At 39.5% G+C, this 24,663-nt stretch overlaps 1 protein-coding gene across 2 annotated transcripts in view; it reads left to right on the forward strand.

Moving 5' to 3' along the window:
- The window catches only part of KDM5A (lysine demethylase 5A), a 47,687-nt gene extending 23,024 nt beyond the window's left edge, over positions 1–24,663 (forward strand). For both annotated transcript variants that reach the window (XM_063309264.1, XM_063309265.1), the window contains 14 exons: positions 68–249; positions 430–554; positions 1,449–1,599; positions 2,979–3,093; positions 3,756–4,111; positions 5,210–5,348; positions 5,968–6,147; positions 6,566–6,727; positions 10,162–10,713; positions 11,878–12,021; positions 12,399–12,558; positions 13,572–13,792; positions 14,673–15,083; positions 22,877–24,663. In XM_063309264.1, coding sequence (XP_063165334.1) covers positions 68–249; positions 430–554; positions 1,449–1,599; positions 2,979–3,093; positions 3,756–4,111; positions 5,210–5,348; positions 5,968–6,147; positions 6,566–6,727; positions 10,162–10,713; positions 11,878–12,021; positions 12,399–12,558; positions 13,572–13,792; positions 14,673–15,083; positions 22,877–23,089 — 3,111 coding nt within the window. In that variant the 3' untranslated portion in view covers positions 23,090–24,663. The remainder of the gene's footprint in view (positions 1–67; positions 250–429; positions 555–1,448; positions 1,600–2,978; positions 3,094–3,755; positions 4,112–5,209; positions 5,349–5,967; positions 6,148–6,565; positions 6,728–10,161; positions 10,714–11,877; positions 12,022–12,398; positions 12,559–13,571; positions 13,793–14,672; positions 15,084–22,876) is intronic.

Raw genomic sequence — 24,663 nt, forward strand, 5'->3', positions numbered from 1 at the left:
ACCCTTTCAGGGAAGATGCACAATTCTTGGTTAAGATCTGTATCAGATCTTGCTTCTTTTACCTCAGGGAGTGCTGATGTCAGAGGAGGAAGTGTTTGAGCTGGTTCCAGATGATGAGCGGCAGTGTGCAGCCTGTAGGACCACATGTTTCTTATCTGCTCTTACATGTTCCTGTAATCCTGAGCGGCTTGTATGCTTGTATCATCCAAATGATTTGTGTTCGTGCCCTATGCAGAAGAAGTGTCTAAGGTATGATTGCCTGATAATTGCTCTTCTTATACCCTCCATGCCTTAAAAATTGGGTACACTTTTCCATTAAAACAGCAAAGAATCATTGTATATTGTGACCAAATTCAGAATGCTAACATCTGTCCCACTTCTTCCTTATTGAGAGTTGCAAGATCTGTGAAAGTTCTTCTTTCCTTCTAGATACCGATACCCACTAGAAGACTTCCCTTCTTTGCTATATGGAGTGAAAGTCAGAGCGCAATCTTACGATACTTGGGTCAGCAGGGTCACAGATGCACTGTCTGCCAATCTCAACCACAAAAAAGGTTAGATGCAATTTTGTTCCCTAGAATAACTTTTTCGGGGAAATTCTGGACAGTAGATTGAAATGTTCCAGCTTAAGGATTTCACTTTTCCAAACCCAGATTTGGAGGGTGGAGAAACGTGAAAGTGAACCAGCTGTTCACTTTGTAATTGTGAGCTGGTTGCCAAGCTCCTGAATCGCAATTACATGGTCCTGGGGACACTGTGGCAGCCGCAACTATGAGGAACAGTTGTAAGTCTCTTTCAGTGTCATGGTAACTTCAGACAATTGCTGAACAAGTGGTCGCTGAACGAGGACTACCTGTACAACAATCATCATTCAATAAATATATAATATTAACAATATGTAATAAAGCTATAACTTACATACATATACATACTATATCATACACACACATATCTATGTATTATATAAACAATATTTAAGAAAGCTAAAGTTAAAATTATATTGATATATGCCACCCTGAGCTTCTTGGAAGAAGGGAGAGATGAAAAATATAATAAATGTAGCATGCAAACAATCCTTTTATTAGGTCTTAAATATTGATGAAATAATAGGTTTTCTTTTTTTCAACCTTTATCTTGTACAATCATACATGGCTTTCAAGAATGTTAGACTAGTTGGTGCACAACTTTGTAATGTAGCTCAAACTTCCATTAAGCAAAAGTCATATGCACAGGTATATAAATCTAAAAATAAAGTCTTAATCAGGAAATCCTCTACACTCCAGAATCAGTGAATAAGGATATGCATAGGTCCCAGAGATATTAATCAGGTTCTGCATTCAGTCCTTTGAAAGAGATGAACGTAGGCTTTTCAATTTATCCAACACTTGCTGAGGGCATTCTGTGAGATCTGTATTAGAGCAGATGACTTAACAGCCAATTTGTTGCAGATGTGATTGAGCTGAGAGTGATGTTAGAAGATGCCGAAGACAGGAAATACCCAGAGAATGACCTTTTCCGTAAACTGAGGGATGCTGTGAAAGAGGCAGAGACCTGTGCTTCAGTAGCGCAGCTGCTTTTGAGCAAAAAACAAAAGCACAGGTATGAACAGAATGTAATTTCAGCAACATGAAATGTTCATTGTCCTTTGATAAAAGAATACATTGCACTTTGCCAAATGGACTCTTTTCAAGTGGAACACATCAGCTGATATATTGTCGGAAGAACAAAAGAACGGAAGAGATACTTGCAGATGTCTGAGTTGTGCTCTGAAGAAAAGTTGTAAGAATGAGTGACTTGGAGAACTTGTGTGATGTTTTAATCAGTGTGGCTATTAAATTTTTTTGCAAATTTATTTAATTAAAATATAACTTAGCGATTGGGAGTTGCAGTATTGATTATTTTTAGCCAGTTTTTAAGTGCAACTAAAGAGATGTCATCTTCCTACTTCTACTAAGCCTGCCTTTTGTCAAGATCGTTTATGGAGACCCAGTATCTCACCATCAGAACTTACAAGGCACTTCTCCTACCTCGTGCCTTGCCTTGAAATACCTGCAGTGTGCAGACCCGGTGCTGATTTAAGCTTAAACTGATGAATCTTTCTGGACATTTTTATCTCTTTTTTTCACATTATATTTAATGTTACTATTGTAGTGGAACAGAGAATTAATAACAAACCAAGGTATTAAATTATAAATATTTGTGGGAGAGGAGGAATAACTCAGCCTATCCTGCAAAGGCATTAATCAAGAGGATAATTCCATAATCAGAGTTTTTCGGCTAAAAGGTCCTTTCTTTCATGGCCACTTGCCTAACTTCACTGGAAGGCCTATCCAGAGTAGAGCTTCCTACAAAGACACAAATGTCAGGCAAATATACAGGTAATCCTCGGGTTATGACAGCAATTGGGGCCAGAATTTCCATTGCTAAGTGCAATGTCATGTGACCGCATTGCTTAGCAATGGTGATTCTGGCTGTCCCAGTTGCCAGAACGGTGACTTCCAACGTCCTGCTGGCTTCCCCATTGACTGTGCTTATGAGAAGCTGGCACGGGATGTGGGAAATCGCAGTCACAGGACTGTGGCTCCCTGTGTTGCAATTGCCAGCTGGGCAGGGACACTATGATGGCCATAACGATGATGGCCTGTTGTAAGTACCATTTGTTCAATGCCGTCATAAGTTTTGAACAGTCACTGAATGAATGGTCATAACCTGAGGACTACCTCTGTACGGGAAGACACATTTCTTTAACTACCCTTACCTCTAAGCCAAACTGCTTATTTTTATTTACTAAAAAATTGTTAGTCTCTCCAGCATCAGTTTTGATGGGATGATACTTCTGAAACTACATATAGTAAATTTCTTAAGTTCATGTTATAAAGCCTTATTTTAGTTTAAGGCCTTAAATAAAAATGCGTATGAAATTATTATCAGGAAATATAAATGCAATTTACACAATTCTCTTTTCTTTTATATAATAGACTGAGTTCAGACAGCGGAAGGACACGGACTAAACTGACTGTGGAAGAACTGAAAGCTTTTGTTCAACAGCTGTTTAGTCTTCCTTGTGTCGTCAGTCAGGCTCGACAAGTAAAGGTGAGTTTCTGGAGAAGGCTGCATTTGGATAGAGTTAGCTATAGGAATACTTCTTCAAATGAAATTTTATAAATTAATCTGTTAGAGACTCTTGACAATACTTTAAGGGGCAAGTTGCAAATATTACGTTTCCTGTTCTGTTTCGTTCAGGGAATTTTTGAACTGTCTTGAGCTGCTTTAATTTTTCTAAACTGTTTTTTGTCCATTTGAAATGTAATGAAAATAAAATAAAGATCGATGGTTCAGCTGGCAGTGGCTGTTTTTCTTAGGATTTAAGAAGTAGACTGAATTAAAACAAACAGTAGTCAATTGACTATTGCAGTATTCCAGGAAAGCCAAATGTGTGCATTGAGGAAACTAATAACGATTAATTCCAGTAAAACAGTTTAAGATTTTGACTGTTGTTTTGAACCAATATTCTTTGGAGCAGGTGAACATTTTGTTTCTAGGTCTTTTCAAAACCTTCACAAAGTGATTTCCCTTCCTGTGAATGGTTGATTTGATATTGTTTGCTGCAAGAAGTTACTGTTTCAAGAATACTGGTTTGTTTGTTTTTTGTATGCCTTAAACGAGCCTAGCTAAACATTCAGGTATTCCTTTGATGTCTGTTGCTACCTCCATCACTGTGCTAAATGGCCACTTTGTTCTAAACCCTTTTAAAGAACCTGCTGGATGATGTTGAAGAGTTTCATGAGCGTGCCCAAGAGGCCATGATGGATGAGGTCCCAGACTCATCCAAGCTGCAGGTGCTGATAGACATGGGTGCCGGGCTGTATGTGGAACTTCCTGAGTTACCTCGTCTGAAGCAAGAGCTGCAGCAGGCACGTTGGCTGGATGAAGTGCGGGTGACTCTTTCAGATCCTCAGAGAGTCACCTTGGATTTGATGAAGAAACTTATAGACTCAGGGGTGGGTCTAGCACCACACCATGCAGTGGAGAAAGCCATGGCTGAATTGCAGGAGGTGCTTACAGTTTCAGAGAGGTGGGAAGAAAAAGCCAAAGTCTGCCTTCAAGCAAGGTGAGGGGTGTTTTGTTCATTGTATTTATGGGTCCATTAGGAGTTGAGCTTGTTTTCAAGGCATTCTACCAAAATACGGTATACAGTTTTCTTTGGATAAAATCATAGAGCGAAGGGAATCTAACAGTTAATTTTTTATTAATGGGTTCAGCATCTCTGAAAAAGTTACACTGCTAAGCCTTTCTGAATGTAGTCTTATGAACTTGCTTTGAAAGGCTTTCCTGTGTTCTAGTTTAGGATTCTGGGTTAGATTGGATAGAATATTTGCTTGAGGAGTCCTGTTTCCAAATACCTTAAACTTATTGATACGATTGGGCAAATCATTTTCAGCCTTGCATAATTGACAGAGTAACTCCAAGGATAGAATAGGGTAACCTCATATATGTCTGTGTTAAATAAACTCAAGTGGGAGGACCTCGTAAGAGGTCATGCCCCATCACCACTTGTCTGGATTAATGCAATGTGCTGTATGCAGGGCTGCCTTTCTAGACTACTCATAGTCCAGAACGCTCTGGCTTGTTTATTAGGATTAGCATTTATCACCAGGATCATATTACACCTGTATTCTAGACACTGGTTGGCTCCCAAATGTAATTCCAGGTTCTGCTCATTATCTATAAAACTTTGTATGGCTTGGTATCAAGATACGTGCAGGACCAGTTTTTCCAGCTGGAATCAATCTGCCCAACTCTTAAATCTTGGGTAATATCAAGTGTGATATTCTTCTACTCCACCTCCCCCTAGAAATTAGATCTGCCCTCACTGTTTTGGCCTTCTGGAAGCTTTTGAAAACTTAATTATTCCAGAGGACCTATGGTGAGTGCTTAGACCCAACTGAATTATTTATGACATTTTTGGCTTTAGTTTAATTGTTTGATTATGTGCCATCAAGTGCCCTCTTTTGGGGGAGATGGGCGGTAGCAAAATTTTAATAATAATAATAATAATAAATAAATAAAATACTATGTGAGGTTAGCTGAGGAGATGGCTGCAGGTATAGTCCTGTTTTATAACTGAGTCTTTATTCTTGATTTGGACTGGGAAACAAGGATGTATTCCAACTGGGTTAGGATTTCTTTTTTTTCCCTCCACCCTTAGACCTCGACAAAGCATTGCTGCTCTGGAGAGTATTGTGAATGAAGCGAAGAATATCCCAGCTTACTTGCCCAACATTCTGGCATTGAGAGAAGCCCTGCAGCGTGCTCGAGATTGGACAGCCAAAGTGGAGGCCATTCAGGTATGTTTGACTCCAAACAGTTCAGCAAGTGTTCAGCTTCTGCCTCTGCATTTCATTATAAAGAGTCAAATAATAACATTGTGAAACTCTTGGTGCTTGCTGCAAAATTTACTTGTTTTGCATGAAGTAAGGATTCTGTTCTCTGGCTCAGGCTGTAGTTAACTATGATAGGATTTAGCGTTCTGATCTCTGCACTGATCTTAAAATTTAATTGCGGGCACTTATCCTGGGGTTAATTGTGGAGTCTGAACATTTTTAATAAACAAGCCATCTGCTAACTAAGAGACTAATCCAGTAATGCGTAATGGTGTTTGACTCATCTAAAAATGTATCTTTAGACAACACCTCTTACTTGCCCATGCCCTTCATTAAAATGTGGTTAAAGTTTGATTCTGCAGTGATTTTGTTCTCTTACTGTATTCTTGTATTTGTGTTTCCTGGGACGTTTTATTGTATTAACCCATTTTATCTTACTGGCTATCCTGATAATAGTAATATTGAAGGCCAACATAGGCTTTAAAAAATAATGCAGTGATTGAAATCAAGTTTTAAGCTGTGATCACTTCCTTTTGCTCTATTGTGAGAGTGCACTGATGAGAATGACTTTTTGTTCATGCAGAATGGAAGTAATTATGCATATCTCGAGCAACTTGAGAACCTGTCTACCAAAGGCCGCCTCATACCTGTCCGTCTGGACGCCCTGCCACAAGTTGACTCACAGGTAGCAGCAGCCCGCGCGTGGAGGGAACGCACAGGCCGAACTTTTCTTAAGAAAAATTCAAGTTACACACTTTTACAGGTGAGTTGTGGAAAATGTGTACCAGGATCCAGAGAAGCAACTTAGAAGACAATGCTGCAATTGTTGTTGATTATTTTCTTTTATGTAAGCGACTGGTGTAGCCTTAAAACTTATGTCCCTTGGTCACAGTGAAGAGTTTAAAAAGCAACAGTTTTGCCCAGGGCTGAGGTGAATATAAAATTTCATTATCGTATAAGCGGATTGTCTGTAAGAAAACTTACTGCTTTGGCTGAAACTAAAATGTTCTCCGTTTGAATTCAGCTGATCAGTGCTCTCTGTAAAAACCCTTCTAAAATTAACATGGCCCAGGCCCTGTTGAAACTGTGGCTGAATTTGAGTTCTAACAAAATTTGCCTAACAGAATTTCAAGGTTTTATAAAAGCGTTTGTATGTCTGCTCTTTTAATTTTTTATTCTAGGTTCTTAGTCCTCGAACTGACATTGGTGTATATGGAAGCAGTAAGAATAGACGAAAAAGAGTAAAGGAGTTGATAGAGAAGGAGAAGGAAAAAGAACTTGACATGGAATCCTTGAGTGAACTAGAAGATGGACTAGAAGAGTACAGGGACACTGCAGCTGTGGTAAGGGCCCATATTCTTTGGGCTATCCTTTTTCCCAATAGCAGGTTCTTGTGTATTTTACTTTACTGTGAATCTAAAGCCTGTTGTTTCTAGAGCAGGCGTTAAATCTTGATTTAATAGACCACTGTCAGTGTCTGTTAAATCCAAATATCCATTAAATCAGAATTACATTGATGTAATTACTTCATTTGTGCAATTACATAAGTGATGTTTTTATATCATTTGTGCCAGCTTATGTCAAATGGATGCATAATGTCGAATAATTTTGGAATTACACAACTAATATAAATTATATCAGTTGCATGGAAGCTTCTGAAACAACAGATTTGGTCCATTGTTTGGGGCTGAAATCTGAGGTAAAATTTTGTCTGCTCATTGGAGGTCCAGAGAATCCAGATTTTACAGTACTTTAGAACTATTAGAATAGTTATTACTTAAAACTAGTAGTTATTAGAATACGTGTATTGTAATAGAAGCCCCAGATGTCAGAATGAAAAATGTTCATTCCATGGAGACCAAGCCTGAAAGGCATTCAGTAGAGTTGGATCTAAGTTTAATATTACTGATAATTCCATTGGTAAAATGATAGAATTTTCAGGATTTACAGTCTTACAAGTTAAAGTTAAGATCTCAGTTATTTTTTTATTTTGATCCATGGGCCTGAACTTATGCTATAATTATTAGTCTTATTTTTTTGGCAGTTACTTTTTCTGTAATTGTATCCTTATTGATAAGAAACTTCTGTTTCTAAGAATTATATTTTATATATATACATATTTTTAAGTTTGATTGTTGATTGATATATGCTATCAAGTTGTTGTCAACTCTTAGCGACAGCTAACAACAAACTTCAGAGCTTTGCAACCATTATTATGTAAGCATCCTGCATTTTATTCAGTTACTAGCATTTCCATACTTTGAACATTCAGTGGGCATTACACTTTTACATTGGATATTGTTTATTACTAACCCTTAGAGATAACATATGGTATTGTCCGCACAAGCCATCATTCTAGTTACTGATTTATATGTGACTAGTACAACTTAATGATACTATAATAAAACATACTTTTCAATCTTAGAACTATTCTTTTATGCTGTCTTGGGGTTTTGAAGCTATCGTTCTTTTCTGAACGTCCTGCTAAATCTTTGGTCTTGAGCATGAAATAAATACTGCAATTGTGCAGATCACTTTAACAAACATGAATTCATTTTGGAATAATTACAGAATCTACTAACTGCAAACTTAATTTTTCTTTGTAGCTTTAAATTTATAGGTACAATACTAGTGAAATATCTGACAGCTCACCAAATACTATAGAACTCATAGTAAAAGAGATTAAAATGGGGACATGAGGATTTATAGCTCAGTAATTTAATTACTAGGCAAAACTTAACTGGAGACATGATAATACTGATGACACTGAGCTCTGTATCTTTTTCAACTGATACCAAGAAGGCTTTGGGAGTCCGAAGTCTGTCCGGACACAGCGAGGAGTTAGATATGGTTATGTGAACTGACCTACAGCCTAGAGAAGATGAAAGCCTTGATGGTCAATTGGTGAACCAGTCTGAGATTTGGAATTATCATGTGTTCTTGATGGAGTAGCATTATGAACAGATGTCTAATCTGCAGGTGCTTTGGGATCTGGCACTGTGTGAGTAGGTATAGCTGCTGCAGAATATCTTAGCCAGATTATTACTTAGCGTACATCTTACATTAGGGTTATACTTTGAAAATGGTTTTGAAGAGGTCTTTTGGAATATGCAAAGAGCCTGGAGAAACAGGTGGTTGTTTCAACTCACTCATCTTTGAAGAAACTCATTAAAAAGCGATATCCTTCTTTTCAGGCTCATAGGGTTTGAGTCACTCATAGTCTCATACGTTCTAAAACATCTCTTATATTTCTGAAGCATACACAGCCCTACTTTACATAAATCTGATGTAATGGAAGGGTTCAGCCCATAGGACAGAAGGTTAGATATCTCAAGCCTTCTTTCCAAGAAGCCCTCTGTCTTCATAGCCACCTCCTTCTCTTGGTTAGCAGTTTGCTGGTTTCCACCCATGCTATCTGTCTTCCAGGGAGTGCCTCATTTGGCTTCCCACCCTAACCCTGGCATGTGTGAGAGAGAGAGCAGTGAGTAAAATGTAAAAATGAACAAAAAGGAAAGAATTTTTATAATGGAGTCTCCTGGCTCTGTAGCTTATAAGCATGCAAGCAGGGTTTTCCATCCTTCCTCTCCTCCTTGAGAGACAAACCAATTTCACTGGATATAAGCAAACTACTTTTTTTTAAAAAAGGAAGAAAAGATACTGTAATAACTCCTGTTAACTTTAGAAGTTCAGATGCAAACATTCCCTGTTAAAGAAGATAGAGTTGTCAGTCAGCAGTCAAATAAAAAATCCGAAGACAATCCAAAATAAAATGGAAAAGATACGCTCCTGGCAGATCACAAGATGGCAGTGGTCTGCTACAAATGGTAAAAAAATATTAAAAAAACTAAGAGAAAGAGAGGGAAATTAGAGAATACAAGATTCTATAGAAGTATTATAGCTACATGAATACGTTACATATGTTAAATGGAGAAATAGAAGCAGCGGCTTTACCACTGCACAATAATACAAAGATTAAACCTATGCGATACATCTAGCTGTTTCCCAAAACATATATTCCCTCGTTTTCAGTTGTTTTTGGACTTTCTGGAGATACTAGTAATTTAATGCTGAGGCTCCCGGAGAGAAAAATACAACCTCATTTCTTTCTCCTGCTTCTTTCTCCAATTTCTCCCCTGGTTTTGCCCTCTGTGTTCTCCCTTTGTTTGGAAAACAATTCAGGCATTCTGTCTCTGAAGGAATGGCTGGGTTATCTCTCTCTGTCAATACGACAACCAGCAGGTCTCTCTCCCCAAGTTATTGATTCTAGGTCTGCACCTGTCTGACAGGTAGATTGGCAGATTGTGAATATCCGCTTGTAGCTTGTCATTCACAGCAACTGGTATGAAACTGCTAGTATGGTGCAGCCATCTTTAAAAGCCCTCTTGTGTTTCTTGTCTTGTGATGGATGAGGTTAGGTTGATGGATGTTTGGAACAAGATCTTTTCAGTAGCAGAAATCTGATTATGAACGTTTTTCCCTATGGAAGCCAGATTAGACCTTCATAAGTAAGTTTCAGATGGTAATTAAAGATGATATTCCATTGAAAATGTTAATGATTTCAGGTTCCACATGATTTTTTTTCACAATAAGTTTTTTTTTTAAATTTGATCAGGTATGTTAGATTTTTAAAATTTTTGCAGCTTAGAACAAGCATTTGGCTTGTTTATTTGTACTGTGTATCACCTTGTGAAAAAAAAAAATCCTGCCAGGTCTAAGAATGTGAGTCCTGCAAATGAAACACATTGAGTGGTTCTCAACTGTTCTCCCTGTTGAATAGGTGGCTGTCTTCAAAGACCGTGAACAGAAAGAGGTTGAAGCCATGCATGCCCTCAGGGAAGCCAACCTGGCCAAGATGACAATGGTGGATCGTATTGAAGAAATCAAGTTCTGCATCTGCCGCAAGACAGCCAGTGGATTCATGCTACAGTGTGAACTCTGCAAAGACTGGTTTCATAGCACTTGCGTGACCCTTCCCAAAACTAGCTCCCAAAAGAAGGGTTCCAGCTGGCCCGCCAAAGAAGTCAAGTTCTTGTGCCCGCTTTGTATGCGATCTCGAAGGCCTCGTCTTGAGACTATTTTATCTCTATTAGTGTCCTTGCAAAAACTCCCAGTACGGTTGCCAGAGGGTGAAGCATTGCAGTGCCTAACAGAGCGAGCTATGAGTTGGCAGGACCGAGCACGGCAAGCCCTGGCCACCGATGAACTATCTTCTGCATTGGCCAAACTTTCTGTGTTGAGCCAGCGCATGGTAGAACAGGCCGCACGGGAGAAAACAGAGAAAATAATCAGTGCAGAGCTCCAGAAGGCAGCTGCCAATCCTGATTTACAGGTATTAGTTCATTTCTCTGGGGCATGTAGTAGTCATCCCTTCTCTTCCTGTGGATAATGGCCTTATTGCTCAAGCATTGTCACATGGGTTGATCTGAATGCTTCGTTGTGGAACCTATAAGTCGATGGTTTTTTTGTGTAGATTTCTTAGACACCTTGCACATTTTTACTGAACAGATTGAGTTGGAATAGAATGATAATATGAATGAAGTCCAAATGATCAAAACACTAGAACATATTGAATACACATTAACCAGCAGGGGCTTTACAGATTATAAAGACCTAGGAACAAATGGTTATATTTCACAGCAAGAAAGTCCAAAATCTTACAAACAGCACAGTGTTTAAAACATGAATATGGTAGTTTTTGTATCACAAATCCTAACAAGAAGTTAGTGTGACATCTTTTTTCCTGTTGGCTACTCTCTTTGCTTACTAGAACATTCTCTTTGGGATTTGCATCCCTTTAATGCTGAATTCATTTTTTATTTGAGTGATCTGTGATCCTGCAGATACTGAATGCAGTTCCTAGCATTCTTCACCATTAATTTTGTTAGCTAGAGCTGATAGGATATGCAGTCCAACAATTGTAGAACAGCCACATATTGCCTGTTTCTGATCTGTACCTTCCTTTGCTATGCAGTACAGAGATAGCCAGGGGAATTCCACTTATTTTGAGATTTCTGCTCACCTCTCGGCAAGAATTGTGTAATAAGATATTTTAAAACCATTCTTATTGTTTTTCTCTGCTCAAGTTATGTAATTAGCATATAACAGAAATAACTACATCAATCCCACCTGATTATCAATTTTAACTGATTATAAACATTTGTCTTAGTTTGATGCCTTCGGTGTCTACAAAATTCTAATATTTTCAGGTATTTTGTCAGTTATCAACTTCCACAGGTATCGGGGGCAGTGGTTATAAAAGTGAAGAAGCGAGTGATGATGGGGTTCTCAGCCTCTGAACAAGGGAGAGTCTTCATAGTTGTGTCTTAGAAGCTTAGAAATGAAATTTCTACTCTTATTGCAGAAATATAATTTTAAAGCAAAGATTAGTTTCTTATCTGAATTGTAACTACTAACCAACTCAAGTAAGTTTTGTGACCTTGTACAAGTTTTACTGGATGCTTTTTTAACTCAGAAAATCTCTTTCATCACGTAGGGTCATTTGACTAGTTTTCAGCAATCTGGGTTTAATCGGGCCACGAGTAGTGTGTCTTCATCTCCTCGACAGACTATGGATTATGATGATGAGGAGACAGATTCAGATGAAGACATTAGAGAAGCATATGGCTATGACATAAAGGTTAGTCTTGCAATAAAATTTCTGAGCTTACTATCGTTAACAATTGTTTTATTCCTTCAGTGAGACTTCACCAGTACCAAAGCTTACAATCATAACTATATAGTTGTTTGGTACAATGAGATGATCAGAAGTCTTTTGGGAAACTTTTGACTTTTTAAAAAAAAATATGGGGCAGAGTTTACATTTTTAGAAAAGCAAAATGCATTATCCCCCTTTTCGTTCTAAGATAGCATGCATTGCTGTAGTAACTGAAATAAAACCACTAACTTAACCCTTGTTTAATGCAGGTAATTTCTGTTAGTAAGCCTATGAGGGGTCCTATTAAAATGATTAGATCCTGCTCTATAATCTCATGTTTCTGCTGTATTTTTCTTTAGGACAACGCCAGTGTAAAATCTTCTAGCAGTCTGGAGCCTAACCTCTTCTGTGATGAAGAAATTCCCATCAAATCTGAAGAAGTAGTAACACACATGTGGACAGCTCCCTCTTTCTGTGCTGAGCATGCATATTCATCAGCTTCCAAAGGCTGTTCTCAAGGTAATCCTATTTTTCTGTATAATACAATATCCACAGTGCCATTTATTTGTTATTGCAATTTATAAGCTTCTCAGTCCCAAAAAAGTGTCTAAGCAGTGCACCCAACACACTTGGGGCCACACTCCAAAAATTAGTTGGTGGGGCCAAGATGAAAACTAGATTTGATTAACTTCATTTGCAGATAGATAGATAGATAGATAGATAGATAGATAGATAGATAGATAGGGAGGGAGGGAGGGAGGGAGGGAGGGAGGGAGGGAGGGAGGGAGGGAAGGAAGGAAGGAAGGAAGGAAGGAAGGAAGGAAGGAAGGAAGGAAGGAAGGAAGGAGGGAAGGAAGGAAACTTCAGAAATACCCTCGATAGAGTGTTTTGGATGCCATGTGAGCATAGTACTCTCCATTATTAAGTACTGCAGCCATGTCTTTTCCCAGGCTTCTGCATAAACCTGAAAAAAGACATGGCTATCTTAATGAGTTAAAATGATTCTTAAAGCAGCAGTATCTTTTCAAACAAACATGGAAGCTTGAAAAGCAATGTGGCTGCATTAATGAATAGTAGACAGGTGGTGGCTTAAACTTCTTCCAAATCATTTTCAAAACACAAACAGACTAGTATTTAATCATGTGCTATTTTTGTCGCATTAAAAACTGTAACTTGTTAGCAAATTTTGAAGGTTTCAGAAGTTCTATATATCTCTGAGGTCATAGGATGTGTACTCCAAATAAGTGCTTAGTGGTACCGGGGTAATAATTAACTACAGATTCTGAGTCTGTCTGTGGTGTTAAAACATCCAAATGACTTCATGTTCTACCTTTCTATAATTAATGACAAGAAGGTCTTCAACTACTAGGAAACTGCATATTTGATTTTTTTTCAGAAATCAAAACTTCAGTCCTTTTTATGTTTTATGTTATGTTAATGGTAAATTAGAACATTGGTTTGTTTTTTACCTTTATGTCTTAAACATGAATTTTTTTCTTTTTCTTTTTTTTCTTTTTGCTTCTTTTTGAAAGGTTCCAATACCCCAAGAAAGCAACCCCGTAAAAGCCCTTTAGTTCCTCGCAGTTTAGAGCCCCCTGTGCTTGAACTGTCTTCTGGAGCCAAATCACAGCTAGAAGATCTAATGATGATAGGAGACCTCTTAGAAGTATCTCTTGATGAGACCCAGCACATCTGGCGGATTTTGCAGGCAACACATCCACCCTCTGAAGATAGATTTCTCCATATCATGGAGGTAAAAATAGAAAAATTCACAAAGAAAATAACGAAGTCATGTGTAAAATGAACTTTGACAAAGTGGTATTGCAGAGGGTAGATGATTCCCACTGCTGGTTTCTCATTTCTTTATTGGATTGCCTCCTGTCTAATTTACTCTTCAGGATTTGCTTCCTTGCCTTCCTTGAAGCCCTATAGGCTCATCGCACCTGCCCTTCCACTGTTATTTACTCCATTTTCCATTTCTCACTGAATCCCTACAGTTGAACATTTTACCACACATTCTTGCTCAGAAGTCAGGTGCATTCTGGGGTAAGCAACTCATAATTTGATGCAAAAGATAGTCTGTCCCTATTTTAAGTGCCAGGAATGTTGGGTCATTCCCATTCACATGCTGCAAAAGGCTTGTTGCTTGCCATTAGTGGAGGGAGCCCGGCAGTCTAAGGCTCTGTGATTGTAAGGTATAAGGAATTAGCCATTGAAAGTGAAATGGTCAGATCCTGCCTCCTGAAAAGAATTAATTGCATCTTTGGTTGTTGATGCAGAGGAAGAAGAAATACATAGACTTTGTAGAGCCCCTTTTAGCAAATCATGAATAGCTCTCCAATGCTTCTGATTGGCCCTTCCCAAGAAAGCAAATTACTGGCTAGGGGTATGTATGTTATCTTACAAATTGTTTAATATACACTTGGTTCCAAAATAGTGTGTGCAACTTTAGATTTTATGTAGTAAACTGGCATTGTGATTATTATTTACTTTGCCTCCTCTCCCCTTTGAATGAGCTTGCTTACTCACTGGAAGTGCTGTGTGCTTATGGAAACTAGTTTTTTCACTTTGCCAGATTATTCCCTTGCATATCATAAGAGCAATCAGCAACATCTTTCGTTTGTTTCTTGAAGGATGAGAGCATGGATGAGAAGCCATTAAAAACACGAGGAAGAGATGCTTCTGAGAGGAAAAGGAAGCGCAAACTAGAGAAGGTAGAGCAGTTCTTTGGTGACATGAAGCAGAAGTCTAAAGAGCTGAAGAAGTTGGAGAAACCAAAGAAAAAGAAGCTAAAACTGACAATGGATAAGACAAAGGAGCTGAACAAACTGGCCAAAAAGCTGGCTAAAGAAGAAGAACGAAAGAAGAAGCGAGAGAAAGTGGCTGCAACAAAGGTAGAGCTGGTGAAAGAGTGCACTGAAAAAAAGAGGGAGAAGAAAGTTTTGGATATCCCCTCCAAGTACGACTGGTCAGGAGCTGAAGAGTCAGATGATGAAAATGCAGTGTGTGCTGCGCAGAATTGTCAGAGGCCATGCAAGGACAAGGTGGGTCGCCTTGGCTGATGTTTTCAAAGATCATTGCTAGTCTGCTTCAGACTCCAGGGCTGTATCTCTGAATGTTTTGGCCATTTGCTTTATTTGAAGTGTGTTTGTTCTTTAACAAGGAATTTTATGGTATAAGTACTCCTTCATTATGTATATTTGACTAGGCATTGCTAAAGCAGAATTCAGTCTTGTCCACTGGATTCTGAATTTCAGCAGACAATTAAGAATTGAAGTAAAGAAATTTAAATTTGCAAGTTCTTCCATTTTGTAAGTTTTTCCCATTGCCTCAATTTCCTTCCCTGCTGATGCTGAAGGAATCTGCTGACATCCAGGAATCTGTATTTCAGTACTGTTCCTTGGTACTGCCATCTTTGTCTAAGAAAATTAATTTTCCAAAGGCTGTTGCATAACAACTTTAAGGCATGAGTCTGCAGGTTGAAGGAAGCCACGTGCCTGGTTGTCCTGTAGTAAATCTGTGCAGGTTTTTTGAAGGGATTGGATTGGATTATAGCAAATTTCTCATCCCCCTAACATGGACCCCCCCCCCCCACCCAGTCATGCAGAGAGGGCATGCTACGGACCCTGCCGGTGAGGGAATTCCACCTGGCGGGGTCCAGGAGGCAGGCCTTCTCTGCAGTGGCACCCGCCTTCTGGAATATTCTGCGCTCGGAGGTGGGACAACCCCATTTGCTCCTGGCCTTCTGGAAGAACTTAAAAACCTGGTTCTGCAATCTGGCTTGGGGTGGGAGAAGTAATAGCTCGTCTTGGAGGTGGCTAGTATCATAGATCTCTCCCCAACAAACAAGATCTGCGCTGCTTGGATTTTATATTTTATATCTATTTTTTACTGATCTATTTATATTGTAATTTATATGTTTTAATTGTGATTTTATTGTAAACCGCCCAGAGTCCCCTTTTTGGGAGAGATTGGCGGTGATAGAAAATGTTAACATAAATAAATAAATCTTCCCCTTTGGGAAGTTTTGCAGGTTTGCTTGCGACTCCCATGGATTCCAGTGTCAGGAAGAGCCTGCTCAGAGCAGCACTCAAACTCTCAGTAGTGTTACGATCTTGCTTACGGAGCATCCCACAAGTCAGAGTTGGATGTGTATACTGTATATATGCATCCTGCCAGGATTCCCTTCTATATCAACAGAGCCTTAAATATCAGCTAATGCGTATGTGCAGTAGTACAACTGATCATCCTTGGGGGGAAAAGGGAGATGAAATGTGTTCGTGCAGTAAGAGAAGCGATTTGTTAACCAATAACAAGTTTGCGAGATTTGTGAACAAACAACATTGTTGGCAGAGTGAAATTTTTGGGGAACACAAAGCTATTCCTTTGTGGGAAATGTTAATCCTGCCTAAGGACTGAAGCTGGTGCAAAAATTTCCATATGCTGCAAAAGACAACTTTGCTGCAGCGTTTAACTGCAGAAAACTAAGAGGCACATTCTGAAGAAAGTAAGTCATTTTGTTTTATGGACTAATCACTTACACAACAGATTAACATATAAATGCACCGGCCATTTTGTTTTGTATACATTTTGTGAATATTTGTAGAAACCAATTTAAAATGTACTGCCAACTTATGACTTTTTATTAAATGCTTATCCAGCTCAGAGCTGTCTACTGTCAAGAGACTGGTAGGTTTTCACAAATCACAGGAAAACCATTCCCTGGCAGGAAACAGTTATGTATGGTTGTGTCCTGATTGTTTTATTGTTATACTTATGAAAGCACCTTGGTTAATGTGTTTGAGATGTCACAGGTTGACATGTCTTTGATAGTAGCGCTAAGGAAGCACAATCATGGTTGTCCAGTGACTCATTCCAGGAGATGACCTGGAATGATAGTCTAAATCATTCACTGGAGTTTACTACATAGTACTCCAGCTTCAAGGTTTAATTTAATTTAATGTATTAAATTTGTAATGCCACCCAATTCAAAATGACTCTGGGCAGCATACAATACTAGATGCAAATAAACAACAATTACTAAATATCAGCTACACAGAAAACTTAGCATACCCTGGCAACCAGTGTAGCTCCTGAAGCAGTTGTGTTATATGGGCATACTGAGGCATGCCCATAACTACCTGGGCTGCCACATTCTGGACTAACTGTAGCTTCCAAGTGGTCTTCAAGGGCTGCCGCATGTACAGTGTGTTATAGTAATCCACACACAGTGTGACCAGAGCATGAGTGACTGTCCCAAGGGCCTCCTGATTCAGCAATTAGTGTAATTGGTGCATAAGATAGGTCTGTATGAAGCAGGAACTTGAAGACCTCTAAATTGCATGCCAGCTTTGAGTGAACTAACGGCTCACTGATCAAGGCTAAAGATGTGGAATCTCTGGATCCAGGAAGAGCTAAATACCCATAGCCACTCAGTCTTGCCAGAGTTGAGTCTGAACCTGTTGCTTTTCACACAGCTTAAGAAGATACGAATAATTCCCTAATTTTTAATAAGAAGGTAAAGCTATAGCTGCTTTAAGAAGTACAGTGTTAAAAGGTAACTCTTGACAGCTGCAACAAGCAGTGTTCCAAATTCAAGGTACTGAGCTTGAGAAGGTGGCCACCCCCCACCCCCCTAGCTCTTTACTGAAGGAGTTTTTTTTTAATCTGGCTTGGTAGTCATCAGAGCATCTGCTAATCATGACCACTTTAGCTTTACTTGACTATTAGTTGGCATTTTTCCTTCATACCTTGTCTCTAAACATAACTCTAAAGGTAAAGGTTTCCCTCGACGTAAAGTCCAGTCGTGTCCGACTCTAGGGGGCGGTGCTCATCTCCGTTTCAAAGCCTTGGAGCCGGCGTTGTCCATAGGACACTTCCGGGTCATGTGGCCAGCATGACTCACGGAACGCCGTTACCTTCCTGCCGAAGCGGTACCTATTGATCTACTCACATTTGCATGTTTTCGAACTGCTAGGTGAGCAGGAGCTGGGACGAGCAACGGGAGCTCACCCCGCCGCGCGGTTTCGAACCGCCGACCTTCCGATCGACAGCTCAGCGGTTTAACCCGCAGCGCCACCGCGTCCCTCTACATCATGTGTATTGAATAAAAAACATAACTCTCTCATCTGCACATGGATAATATCAAGTACCAATTTTTGTGTATATTAGTGATATTTAGTGCTGTATTTCATTCTAATTTCTTCCAGTAGTGAGAGTGCAATCCATCCTGTAAAGATTATCTAGTGAAAAGGCACAACTGGCCTCATTTTACAAGCCTTTGAGATTTCACCTGGAATAATGAACCAAATGACTAAAGTGATTTTATGAATGCTAACTGCACTTATGATGCTTGTGTGTACACACCCATACACCCATCCATCAAATGTGTAGGGCCATCCAACTCCATAGCAACTCTGGGTGGTGTACAATATAAAAAATTAAAAACTTATTAGTTTACCTTATCTTAGTAAAAATTTAAAGGTGCCGAAAAAGGCAAGAGAGAAATTAATGGAGAAAACTACAGGCAGTCCTCGCTTAACCACAATTGGGACCAGAATTTCAGTTGCTAAGCGGAGTGGTCATTAAACGAATCCGATCCGATTTTATGACATTTTTTGCAGTGGTCATTAAGCAAATCACCATGGGCATTAAGTGAACCACATGGTTCCCCATTGATTTTGCTTGCCTGAAGCTGGCCAGGAAGGTCAAAAATGCTGATCGCATGACCACAGGATGCTACAACAGTAATAAATGCGAACCAGTTGCCAAGCGCCCAAATTGTGATCATGTGACTGCAGGGCGCTGTGATGGTCATAAGTGTGAGGGCCGGTTGTCAGTCAGTCTTCCGGCACTGTCATAAGTCTGAACTGTCATTAAACAAATTGTTATTAAGCGAGGACTACCTGTATTGATTCTAAGCATGATAACTGTTACCTCTAGTATCGGAAACTAGGCTGCTTAATACAAGTTATGGAGGAAAGTGAGCAAGAGGCTAATATTCACATTATAGTTGAAATCTGAAATATTTTTGGCCAAAGTAGGAACAGGATGCTGGGCTGGACTGGCCTTTGGTCCGATCCAAAAGAGATGGTGTTATCTGTTTATTTCCCGGGTAATTGTTCCAATCTGCAGAAAAATCTTACAAAGATATATACAAAGAAATCAAGTTAAAGAGTCACAGTCTTGGTCTTCGTTGTATTGGTTATAAGCCAAGTTAATAGAAATATTTTTTTAAATACTGTAGCTTCCAAGTTGGGTTTCATCACTTGGAAATACATTCACTGGGTTGTATTTTGCAGAGAACAGTGGCAGCAGATACAGAATACAGTATCTATTAATTAGCTTTGAAAGCACTTGTCCCTTTACTCTTATTCCTGTGGTTATCCACAAAGCAGAGAGTGTGCCAGTAAAAAGGTGAAAAAAGCTACTTGGGAACAACTGTTGCATTTGATGGGTCCAAGGAGGCGGGCCTTCTCTGCCACGGGCTCCCTCCTTATGGAAGCTTCTCCCCGCTGAATTTAGGCTCGCTTCTTCCCTGCTATTCTTTAGGAAGTTCCTCAAGGCCTGGTTGTGTCATCAGGCCTGCTGTCTTTGGGAACTGGAGACATTCCTAGAGGGCTCCACTGTGCTTGATATTCTTGCTCCATGGGATTTGTATATATAAATTTTTTTGCTAATGTTTTAATTTTAATAACTACTTTTTTCTCTCTTTATAATGATCGTTCTTATCTGTTTGCTATTTTAACTCATTGTATGCTGCCCAGAATCGCTTTGTGTGAGACGGGCAGCCATATAAATATGATAAACAGACAAACTCTGCCTGAAGGCAGCCTGTTGCTTTTCACACTAAGGCCATTGACAAGTAAAAAGTTAGTATATTCCAAGAGATGTGGAATCTTTCATGATGCATCATCTGTTGCAGCTCATCCCGGTTAAGCAAGTGTAGAGATCTCCACTTTTCAAGATAGTCATATCTGCCCATGACAAAGGTGCTGCCTTTCTTCTGTAATCTATTATCCTGATTTCAGATTTAGACAAAATACAATATTGAAAGTCTCAGTCTCTCCCTCTCTCCCTCTCACCTTCAAGTTAGTTTTGACTGCTGGCAACTGTATGTATGAGCACGTTAATGGAATTAGTTATTGGAATGGACCTAGAATTCTCATGGAGACCTAGAAGTTTGCTGATAATGCTGAAAATCCTGCCTTGGTGTGGGTGTTGGGACTACCCAGTTTTTGGGGTTTATCAGGGAAGTTAGCATCATATTTCTTAATGTAGAGCCATGGTGGTGTGACAATAACTGCAACTTTTCTCTTCCATTGCAGTTTGGATAGTTGAACAAAATCAAAACAAAGCCTTATTCAACCAAGTCTTAAAATGTAAGCAAGGCTACTCTGTTAACCAGAATGAAATACAGATTTAAATTCCTGCCCCTTAGAATGCCCTGCATTGGCAGGATGTTTATACAGGATAGCATCTTTTCAGAGCTGCTACTGCAAGTGAGCTACTTGGAGACAAGACAAACTGAAGAAAATGGGATTGGATTAGAGTATCTGTGCATTCATTGTAGTTAATTCACCCTTTTGGTTGCATTAAGATTAGACTTCCAGTGTTATCATCTGAAACAAACTCTTCTCTGTACAGAAAATTAAACCATTCTTTACTTTTGATGTCAGAATATTTGTTGGTGGAATGATTTTTTTCCTCTCACTGCTATCGTTTTATCAGTTCCATCCGCTTGAATGTCCTCCTTTGTCCCAGTTCTGCCAATGTATGGTGGCCATTAATCTTATACTACATTTTTCAAAACCAAAACAGGAAAACAAAACTGGGATCCTTTGAATAGTGTCTATAAGCACTGCTGGAAATCAAACGCTGTGATTAGAACAGCAAAAAGAGAAAGGACTATTTTCAGCATGGATGGAAATTTTACAGTAGGTTTACAACCCCAGTGGGTGAATGATGAAACTAATTTCTCTTAAGAGTTCATGGTGACAAGGGTTCTTGGTTATGTCAGCCTTAGTGGATTATATGTATGAAACTGCCTTACAGTGAGTCATGTCTTTTGCCCAGGTAGCCTAGTGTTGTCTGCTCAGATTGGGAGCAGGTAAGCTGTATTCCTAGATAGCCTAGTATTGTTGGATATTGAACTTCCTTCCTACAAAACATTTGTTCTATCCCTGAACTGTAGAATTTCCCCTTACATGTGACGTTTCTTTCCAGTTTACTGTTAGAAAAAAAAATACAGATTTCACTTTTGAACAGGAAAGAGAGATCATTTTAATTTGCAGCTTCTTGCTGAGATTATGAGAATAACTAAATGGGAAATGAACAATGAGTACCCAGCTTGCTGGGGAAGGTGACGGCTGGGGAAGGCAATGGCAAACCACCCCACTATAGTCTGCCAAGGAAACGTCACGAAAGCGGCGCCCCCCCCAAAGGGTCAGACATGACTCGGTGATTGCACAGGGGACCTTTCACCTTTCACTTTCAATTATGCAAAAAAACATGTTTGGGTAAAATTGCTTTGACTCACTCTTAGCTTCTGTTGACTCTGGAAATTTCCAAGTATGGATAACAATATGGGATACCATTGCTTTCTTCCAGTTTTGTTCCCCTTTGCCCCTTCCCACTTTAGCCTCCAGCCCTGGGATTTCTTGGTCTCCCATCCGACTATTAATCCTATTTAGATTCCAAGCCCTACACACATTTGTCTAGGTCGGTGTTTCTCAACTTGGGCAAATTTAAGATGGGGCAAATTCCCCAGCCAGCATGCTCTGGTCTGGGTACTGCTACCCCCATTGTTAAATGGATACCACCTGCCATTTCTAGTATTGCTCTCATGGTTTATCAGAATCTTAGTGATAATAGTGCTGATGTACTTTCCTGTATTTATCAAAATTGTCAGATACTTTGCAGATAATGGCTATTCAGAACACAGGTAGTGTATACTATAATGTAAGAAAGCTAAGATATCTGTATAGATCTTGAATTCCTCTGGATTTTCATGTTTTACAAAGCTTAATTGTATATGAATGACAGTTGGAATATAATTTTGGCACTGAAACTATAAAATACTCACATGATACTTTGATTTAAAAAACAAAATATGTTTAGGTTACCTAAGAGAATAGTGCTGTTTTTTTCTTACACACTCCTTGGATTCCATCCACTCAACCTCTAATCATGGTGTTTAGAGTCTTTCCTGATAAACTTCCAGCCCCGACTTCTGCATTCCTCAGTCTGTCTATTTGAACTACTTTGACATTAGCTGAGAAGTGTGACACAGATGTAAGAGCATCTGCCATCTGTTTCTGTATTAGAGGTGTGAAGTCCGTGATGTTGTCTGAGCTTGGTTGTTTGCTTGCAGACATTTCATTACCTGGCTAGGTAACATCATCAGTGCATCATAATGATGGTAGCATGATGATCAGGGCACTGATAATGTTACCTGGTTGGATAATGAAACATCTGCAAGCAAACAACCAAGCTCAGAGAGCGCTCTGTAGTTCAACCCTGAGTTACATATATTTTCTTCTATTGGATATTAGAGGTCCAGGCTGAAGGTCTGGATAAGAAGTTCTGAAGATACCTGGTTTGATGGTTAGCATCCTGTGGAAGAAATGAGTAGGTACTTGAGGGAAATGGAAGAATTATGAAAGTTATATCAAGCTAATTTAGCTACTTGAAAAACTATTGCTTTTTCTGGATGTATGGCATTAAACTTGCTTCTTCAATGATATCTTAGCACTATTTTACTTTCTATGTTAATTGTCCTTCTATACTAAGTGGTGAACACATGCAATATTGCTAACGTGTGTATTGTGTCTTACAGGTAGACTGGGTGCAGTGCGATGGTGGCTGTGATGAATGGTTTCATCAAGTTTGTGTTGGTGTTTCACCAGAAATGGCAGAAAGTGAAGATTATATCTGTATTAACTGTGCAAAGAAACAGAAGCAGGGAGCAGGTAGTCCAACACATGGGCCACCACCTCATTTCCTGCTGAGCTACAAGCTACCCATGGAGGACCTCAAGGAGACAAGTTAGCAGCTACTTGGACTTGATGGGACTTGAGGGAAATGGAACACTAAGAAGGTGTGAAGCTAACACGGCCGCTTGGAAAGCTGAACTTCCAGCAGACATACAGCCCTATAGTGGAGCTGGCCGTATGTAGCTGGCTTCCATTACGTGAAGTGGATGTCACGGGTATGGGGTACTGGCCCAGCTATGCAGATACCATCTTGTTGGAAGGCCCTGTCAGTATTTTTACTCCTGTGTTTCCTGCATAGGGCTGAGCGTAGCTGCTGCCTTCAGACTAAGCAGATGTGAGGCCCATGGATAATTTTTTTTTGCCTCAACAGTTTAAATTGAGAGCACTCTGGAGAACCTTGAGCCTCATGAGTTGCCCCATAATGGCATGTTGGTTGAGAGGAGATGGTTTTCTTTCAGTCTATTCATGTCATTGAGGCAATGTTATGTGGTTACTGAACCTGCTTTAAGCACCACACCAGGAGGATAGAAAACTAGTTTCTCTTCTGTTCCTGGAAGCAGAAGAACCGTAGATCTCAAAAAACATTGGTTTTGTATTTACCCCAAAGGAATTAGGGCCATTGTCCTCCTTGGGGAAAGCTCACATATACATGAATTCAGAGCTAAGGCATGTTTCCTTGGCAAAGCACTCCTTCCTGCTCTGGTAGCTATTTTTCTCTGTCTTAAGCTTTCCCAACACCCTGTCACTAAGTTGTTTAAAGCAAGGTGCAGCTGGTTATGGGTATCATGAGTGCATGGGATTTCTAATGGGTTGCAAGCAGCCCAGCTTTCTCTTGATGCTGCACTGATATGCTTCTGTGAAAATCGAAGTCACAGTATTCCCAGCATCATCAAATTAGTCTTGCAGTACCGGTAGGCAGTCCATAAGATGTGGTTTGCAGTTACGCTTCCTTGCCTTTAGTTTTTGATGAATTTAAAGGCCTTCACTTGGCTACAGATCCACTTCAACTTCCCTGCCCCTCTGTTTTCTGGAAGATCGGTGGCTGAGGACGGGGGGTATTCCCAAATAACAATTGTTTTAGTAAACCCATTTTTTTAAGGACTGGTTTTTACTTTTTTCTATGTCTCGGACTACTGACTTGTTCTACAAAATAAATAGATTATTTTTCTTTGTTTTTATACTTACCACGGTTACCAGCAGCACAGAAAGAAAGAAAGAAAGAAAGAAAGAAAGAAAGAAAGAGGCTCACTAAACAAAAACCTGCCTGCAGGCTTGGGTTTTTTACTTCATTCCTTCCTTGTAGTACAAGGAACTTAGCAGTTACTCCCCACATCCTTATTCCCCCTGCTACCTGTGTTTTAAATAGGTAAAAAAAAAATCATGTGCTACTTTCCTATTGGGGTATGTTCAGTTAGCAAGGCATCTTTGTCCTTGCTGTGTCCCAGTTTAGGCTGGGTTTTCTGTAAGTAAATGGCTGAAAATAGCCATAGTGGTGTCTCCCTCACCCCATTTCTCTATTGTGTTTCCATTCTTCTACAGCTCTAGGTGTGTTGTAACTATAGCGTCCAGTCTTATTAGCTGCAAGGGTTGGGATTTTCTAAAAGATAAAAACTGTAGTGTTCTGCCTTGA

Source organism: Candoia aspera, chromosome 7 (genome assembly GCF_035149785.1).
Source record: "Candoia aspera isolate rCanAsp1 chromosome 7, rCanAsp1.hap2, whole genome shotgun sequence".
NCBI lineage: Eukaryota > Metazoa > Chordata > Lepidosauria > Squamata > Boidae > Candoia > Candoia aspera.